The 7,932-nt window shown below is 30.9% G+C and overlaps 1 protein-coding gene across 1 annotated transcript; it reads left to right on the top strand.

Annotated features, from left to right (window-relative positions):
* The first annotated feature begins 2,448 nt into the window (after positions 1-2,448).
* Positions 2,449-7,705, top strand: LOC148274580 (monocyte to macrophage differentiation factor). The gene is made up of 5 exons (XM_088236939.1): positions 2,449-2,670; positions 2,769-2,899; positions 5,190-5,380; positions 6,392-6,644; positions 7,058-7,705. The coding sequence occupies exons 1-5, from the start codon at positions 2,631-2,633 to the stop codon at positions 7,289-7,291; spliced, it is 849 nt and encodes a 282-aa protein (XP_088093065.1). The 5' UTR covers positions 2,449-2,630; the 3' UTR covers positions 7,292-7,705.
* The last annotated feature ends 227 nt before the right edge of the window (positions 7,706-7,932 follow it).

The following is a 7,932-nucleotide window of genomic DNA, read 5'->3' as shown; positions in this document are numbered from 1 at the left end:
TGCGTTATGCAGAGGACATCAACCTCTTGTAGGCCAGCGAGGGGGAGATGATGGAATTATTGAAGAGCATGGAAACAGAAAGTAAGAAATTAGGTCTGGATATTAACAAAAGTATAATCAAGCTCATGATTGTGACCAAAAAAAACATATAGAGATAGTAGTATCTTGACTCAACTATTACAAACACTAGTGTATCGAATGTAGAAATTCGTCGCAGAATAGGTACGGGGAAATCAGCTATAACAAATCTTACAATCATATCCAAGTTGATTTAAATCACGTTGATGAAAGCATTGGTCTTCTCCACTTTTCTCTACGAAGTCAAAACTTTTTTTTTTACACTACAACAGGCCAGAGCCAATTACAGTGGCAAATTACAACACAGATCACCCAGAGACTTGGACAATAAGTCAATGGATCGAAATAAAATGGACGCTTTTGAAATATGGTGCTGGAGAAGAATGCTAAGGAGATCATGGACGAAAAGAAAAACTAACTGATCCATACTCCAATAACTCTAAATAAACACAAGATCAACTATATGTTGACAAATAATTCTATGTTTCTTAGGTCATATCTCGAGACAAGAATGTATGAATCTCTAGAAGACTGTCATGCTGGGCAGGGTGTTTGGAAGAAAAGATCAATCAGGTTAAGGAAGGTGCCAATTCTACCCTTGCGGAGGCGGTACACCTTGCTAAAGATAAAGGTGTTAAGAAGTTTGGTGCATCTTTCAACCTTTGGAGATTGCGACCCTCTGTCATGAGGAACCCAACTGCAGAAGAAGAATCTCCATCTGAATAGTCTTAGAATAGAAGAATTCATCCCTATGGCACTTTTCCCAAGGAAAGATGTTGCCAATGCAATGATTCAATAATTAGTTTGGTTAGTTTAATTTGTAATTAACCATGAGATGGGAACGCCAAACCATTAATTATAATGAAAATAAATTTCCATTATGAAAAAATTAAAACTACTCAACCTTTTTGTGATACTATATATTATGTACCTACTTAAAATATTTTTTGTGATGTACCTTCCTTATAAATATGATGGAAAAGTGTTAACCAGTAAAATTACAATGTCTCGTTTTATACAAAACATCAAAAATACTTAGTAACTACTACCATCACGCCATTTTTTGTAATAGTAGAAGTATTTATTAAGTTAGCTTTAATAGCCTTTATAAACATCAATCACAATAAATACCTAATTTCTAAATATAGGCTAAAAGAGCCCCCAAAATTGAAATATTCTGGTCAATCAAAAAAACGGAAATACATTTTTTAATTATTTATTATAGCTGTATTATATGCTTGCCCAAAATACATTTGTGTTAATATTTATAACTATATGCAATTAAAAAATGAAATATTTTTTATTTGTTTTTTATAGTTATTATACTTATTTTAGAAATACATTATTTTAGAAATGCATACTCACAGAAAATTCTATGCCTTTACTATTAGCGGTCAAAGTATATAAGACCTTTTATCCTTTATTTCCTACTGCGGGGAATCTATAATAGGCATGTAGTGTAATTGATGGTTAAAAATGCTGTAGTATTTCGGTAATTAAAAAAACATATTCGCTGATAACAAAAATTGTGATTTGAAAAAGGTTATCATAATATTTTTTTGGAAAAAAATTATCCTTACATGGTTTTTTTATTAGCGTTTCATGTTGGTTTCTATAAAAATGAGGGATTAGCATATCTGCAATATAAATACCCCAAATTTAGGGAAAAAGACGACACAAACAAAACACCCGTGAAATGATAAATATGTTCTTATAATATATCCTCATTTAAGACGACTGTAGGGCGTGTTGATTAAGCTTGTACAAATAAATATGTCACTATCGGTAACAGTATAATATTTTACTTACTAAACAATATTAAGTAAATGTACAATATAGTATAATAATTTATTATTTCTAGGAGTAGCTAGTACTAGATTGTCCAGAGTATAACTACCTTAAATGGAGCACAACATTTTCATTTAATAAATTTCATTGTTAGCCTTAAAAATATAAAAATACTTGAGAAACCCAAAATGTTTATATTTTATATTATATTTTACCCGATACCCAATTATATTTTATTCTACAGCATCAAAAACTATTTTTGTGCCAATATACTGAATTACACTATTACGATTATTTAAGAACAATAAAATACTTTTTATCAAATCAATGAATTTTTTTTTCTCTTCAAATACCTGTACTAATTTTGTCTAACCTTATCTTTTACAAAAAAAACTTTTTTGATTCGTCAGATTTTTCGATGGATAAACTTAAATTATCAATGGAATTATTTTTATTCGTATAATATGAGGTTTGTAGAAAATTATTTGAATTATTTTTACGTTGCTTTAAATTTCTGGGAATATTAATCTTTCTGCGGTTATAACACCGATTATAATGACGTAAGGAACGTATAAGTTTGCCAGTGCGTTCACTTGGCGTTTCTGACGCTTGCGTGCGCTCGCATTGGTCGCTGGAACTAAAAAAATATCAGTGAAAACCGCGAAGTGTCAAAATCCAAGTGTCAATTACTTTTTCTCCACGGTGTGCGAATCCGTCCTGTGTGTATATTTATTTAAGTGTATGGTTTGTCCATAACTTAATTAATGAACTGGATTGACTGGCGCGATCAGCGTGCAGACATCTGTAATATTTCATAATATATTTTGTATCTTAATATTATTCACTGTACTTGTATAATGTCTAACACTAGCGAATAGAAAGTTATCTTCCCTCTTTTGTAGGTATGAGATTGGAATCAAAGATCGAAAAATGTCGAACGATTATGAGATACCGCATACCGTGGGAGAAACTAAAGGACCTCAAACTAATGAACAACAAGCCGTCACATAATCAAGCTTATGTTCCCACCGAGGTTCGTACACCAGCTAATTATAAGTGCCGTAAGCTTGTAGGTATGTATTCATTTATAAATAAAAACATTTCACCTTGGGATACTTCGTTGGCGCGTTATTTAATATCTTACCCTGCAAAGTATGATATCTTATGTCAGGAAAACTACGATTTTCATTCATATTTTTTCTAAACCTTTTTTCTCCATAAAAAAACACTTCTCAGATAGCAATTCTAGATTATTGATTCTAAATCATTTATAATAATATATAGCTTTTGTTTATAGGGGAGGTTTCACTTTGAAATAATTTTTAAATAAAAAGAGAAAAACATTTATTTTTTTAAAAAACAAACACCATGACTTTATTTTGTCACATGTAGGTATACTGCCGTCATAACCAAAACAGCAATTTCGCAAAAGTTGTATTTTGAGATACGGCACTTTTTAGTGTTTATCAACTTTACCCAAATTTAAATTGTTATTTTTTATATTTTTTATTTAATCGGAAAAATAAATATTTGAGATCTTATGATTTACCCAAATATTTCATTTTGAGGGCCATTTTCAACGAGTTGTAAATAATTCACTATTAGAAAATGGTATTCAAGTTGGGGTAGAGTGGGATTTGAACCACGGACCTTTGATCAGAGGTGGTTCCTTAGTATGTGCATAAATGCAGTGCACTGCCAAGTAAAAATTTGTGTAAATAAATTAGTAATTTTATTGATAGTAAAACTATGTTATAGGTACAAAGAAACTGGGATTCGTTGCAATATTATACTCGTAAACATCATAATATTCAATACTAGCGCCAAAAGATCTAGCGAAATCGACTCTCGCGCACGATTTTCTCATCTTGTCTACGCACGCGCACGTCATTTGAGGGACACAGACCACTTCATACCGATGAATTCTGCATTAAAGAGAGAAGATAATATATATATTCCGGGCATTGCCAACGCACGCCCAGTTTTGAATTTTGAAGTTCGTTTGTAATGTCACTTTGAACATGCGTAATGACATAATATTAGTACGAATTTAGTTACCTATAACGTGCGTATCATGTTGGGCGCATTTAGCGTTTCTGGTTCCGATGCGCAGGCTATCATACTATTGCTCGTTTATCCCGTCAGACCTTACATATAAATATAATATTATAAAACTTAATATATATGTTGAAAAAATGTAAAGAAATGCACTGCCAATGTTTTCGATTAGGAGCCGCCAGTGCCTTTGATTCTTGAGTCCGAGACACTAGCCACGGGACCACAACCCGATTCAAATCTTAATCATATGTGAATTTTTTCCAAAGCATATAACCTGTGTGTGTCATAAACACACTAAGTTTTTGCTTATGACTCTCTGGATATTTTGTTTTTGCTTCAAAAACATATAGTCTTTCATACTGAAATATTTTTTTCTACTCATTACCGTACATCGAATGGTTTGAAATTTCTTGTAGAACATTACCTCATATTTAACTAATTTTGTGATTTTTGACAAAAAGCTGTTTTTTTTGTTGCTATGACGGCAGCTAAATAATAATTTTATCTTTAAAAAATACTTTTTGTAACTTCTTTCCCACCTTGACGTATGACTATATTTTTTTAATTAAAAAATAATATATTTCATTTCTCCATTTTCTTAATTTGTTTCCCCTTTAGAAAGTGAAGTATAAAAATAATACAGATAGGCGCCGTGGCGCAGTTGGCTAGACGGCTAACTGTGAAACTGGCATCGCTGATTCGATTCCCGCCAGTTGCAAGAGAAAAATTCAAAAAAAGATTTTTATTTCTCAATTGGTCTAGGTGTTGTGTATTTTTCCTTATCTCCTTTCATATCCCCTCTATCCCACATGCTGACAAGCCTCCAAATAGAGGCTTATCGGATTATTCCTAAGAAAAAAAAACTAGAAAAAGGTTTTGTTTTCTTTAAGAGAATGAGAGTGAAAGAGATTAGCAGAATTAACAAGATTTTTTTGCAAAATGAATAGAGCGGACAAATATATAAAATTTTATAAGTTGAGCATACTTCAAATTTATAATTTTGCATTTAAATTAAAGTTATTTATGACTAGTTGAAAATTTCTAGAAAATAATATGTATAAATGTTTTTCGTAAATAATAAGAATGAAGAAATGTATCTTGTAAAACAAATAAAAAACTTGCTGTCTCAAAACTATGTTTTTTGAGGATTCATAATTTGAGCTGACAATTTCTGTTTTTATAATGTATGTTTGTTTTTCAGTCAATGGCGGATTGTAAGCTCTGTGAAAATTTCTTTCCTTTCCTTACCTGTTGTGTTTTTTTAGATGGAACATGTGGCCAACGTGATGACTCATGGAGTATGTATGATGCCGAGTGTGCTGGCAGCTTGCGAGCTCATCCGACGCAGTGGAGACATCTCCCAGGTCGTGGCTGCAGGGGTGTACGGAGCAGCACTCAGTATGCTGTTTGCCGTCTCCACTAGTTTCCATTCTGTTTTTTACTGCCGGAGTAATTGGTAAGGTTCTATGATCCCTTATTACAGAAACATTAAAAATATGACATTACCAAATACCCTTGTGTAGCGGCTTATAACAAATACGGTTATGATTAAGATCTGTTTAATACGTCCCTGTCCTCAAGTCAAGTCCTATATTCTAATAAATAATTAAGAACTTAATGAGTAATTAGATATTTACTGCCGTAATATTGATGGTTTTTGTTGATATTTAATGATAAAACTCCATAGTTAATGATTTTGATAAAAATATTAGTAAAATTTCTTTGTTTAGTTTTATTATTATGTTTATTTGACCAATGAGCGCTTTCGTCTTAGTAGGCATCTTCGAGTCTGAAAGATTTAAATTTAAAGATTAATCAAAATCATTTACTGCCACGTTTTGTATTTATATTTGCATATATGTGCATTGTTTGTGTATGTGATGATTTATCCATGAAAAAGCCCCATGAGCGTTTATAAAAATAAAATAAACTCTCAATATTTTGAGATAAACATACATTATATAAAATATAAAATTGAAACAAGTTGTGGTCCCAAGGTAGTATCACGGGCTCTAAATCAGGAGGTCCAAAGTTCAAACCCCGCTTGACCACAATTTTTTTTACAGGGTTACCTATAACTAATAGGAATTGGCTCCAAAATTAAAATATTTGAGCAAATCATAAGAACGCAAACATTAAATAAACAATCAACACTTAAATTATATTATTCAACTATAGTGTTCTTTAGAAGAAGAATAAAATTTTTTGAAAATATTTGGTACATTTTTTACTTAAACTTATATTATGGGTATTTAAATATTTTTATTTCCAAACTCGCAATACTGGAAACCCAGTGCCATTGACACAACTAATAATAAATTAGTTTGAATAGTGAGTTAAATATAAGCGCAAATTTCCAAGATTCCCAAATTCTGTTATGTTTTGGTTTTGCTGTTATGATTAAAAATTCAGTATGCTTAATAATTTGAACACTTAATATTCTATTTTATTTGTTTGATACTTTCAGCCAAATGAGACACGTACTACACCGCTGTGACCGCGCTATGATCTATGTCTTTATTGCCGGTTCTTATTTTCCCTGGTTAACTATTGGTTCACCCAAAGGTTCCCTATTGGAAGAAATGCGATGGATTATATGGCTACTGGCTACACTAGGCATAGCCTACCAACAAATGTTCCATGAGAGATACAAAAACTTGGAGACCTTTTTTTACTTAATAACTGGAATTGGCCCGTCGATAGCAATACTTATGTCTGACGTATGTAAAAGATTATATTTTGCCTTTTTTTCAATATACATTAATTTATTTCACGGTCGTAGATTTATAATGTTTTGTTATTTTTTAATTATTCAAAAATAATGCTTACAAAAAAAATAAATTATTATGAATCGTAACGTAGGTTTACAAAAAAAATATTTTACTACGTTATTCCATCTTTTCGTGATTCAGATGATGTTTTTATTGTTTTCATAGATCTTCCGATTTTATTTGTTATCATTAACTTATTTCTATTAAGAAATTTATTCATGGTAGATGAAAAGCATTTTAGAAATTAGGTCGCATACAAATGATACCAAAAAAATAGCCAAAGTAAATAATTTAAAAATGCAACTTTTTACGTTGATTGTATTTGAAATGACTAATAACATCCTATAAATGAACTTTTCTAGCACGATTTTGCTGGAATGGGGGAACTGAAGCTCGGAGGATTATTATACATAGTGGGTGTATTCTTCTTCAAGTCTGATGGTATCGTACCCTTTGCCCACGCAATTTGGCACATATTTGTCGCAATAGCAGCCTCCATACACTACATGGCGATACTAAATAATCTATATCCGTATAATGAAGAAATAAATGACAATGATACATCACCAACTCTCGAACTTATGCAAAATCTCTGAGAGGAATTTATGATCAATGTAACATTGAATCTCAATTGATATGATATGATAGATAATCTTGGTGTTCTGGAGTTTCAATAGTAACCTAATTTTTTGACGTAGACTCCTTTACAATAGTATATTAGTATTCTATAACATATTCCTTTTGTTGTTTAGTACATTAGTTATAAAGACACATGTTTTCATCCACATGTTTAGTATAGGATATTATTGAATTCTGACATTCAAATCATTAGTTCAAATCCCAGGCATGACTGACAGCCTTAATTAATATTCAAATTCTATATTTTAATTTTCATTGTAGTTTTATATAGAAATCGGCTTATGAATACAATTAATCACGTGCTTTTCATTTTTATTAAGGATATTTTGTTCAGTTCCCAGTACAATTTAGAATACATTTATTTTTTTAAATTATGAGTTCAAATTAATTTTACTGTACATAATACATAATCTCACAATACATGATCTGATTAACATAAAATGTGTATTAGAAATTAGTTTTACCATTATTTTGAGTGCAATTATGAAGATGCTTAATCCTTGTTATAGAAATTGGCGCTAAGAGATTTTTGATGATATTTTTATAAAACAGTTTTTTTAGAAATGTAGATTTTCAACTAGAATCCTTAACTAAAATT

This window comes from Micrasema longulum, unplaced genomic scaffold (genome assembly GCF_059751315.1).
Source record: "Micrasema longulum isolate JH-2025_06_02 unplaced genomic scaffold, ASM5975131v1 h1tg001620l, whole genome shotgun sequence".
Classification (NCBI taxonomy): domain Eukaryota; kingdom Metazoa; phylum Arthropoda; class Insecta; order Trichoptera; family Brachycentridae; genus Micrasema; species Micrasema longulum.
The sequence above is the reverse complement of the archived record's forward strand: the minus strand, read 5'-3'. Positions and strand labels throughout refer to the sequence as shown.

Bases quoted from the DNA above. Each gene is read 5' to 3' on its own strand.
- LOC148274580 (XM_088236939.1), top strand. From the start codon at position 2,631: ATGAACTGGATTGACTGGCGCGATCAGCGTGCAGACATCT. The intron at 2,900-5,189 runs GTTCGTACACCA...GTGTTTTTTTAG, and splicing joins AAGCTTATGTTCCCACCGAG to ATGGAACATGTGGCCAACGT. The intron at 6,645-7,057 runs GTATGTAAAAGA...GAACTTTTCTAG, and splicing joins TAGCAATACTTATGTCTGAC to CACGATTTTGCTGGAATGGG.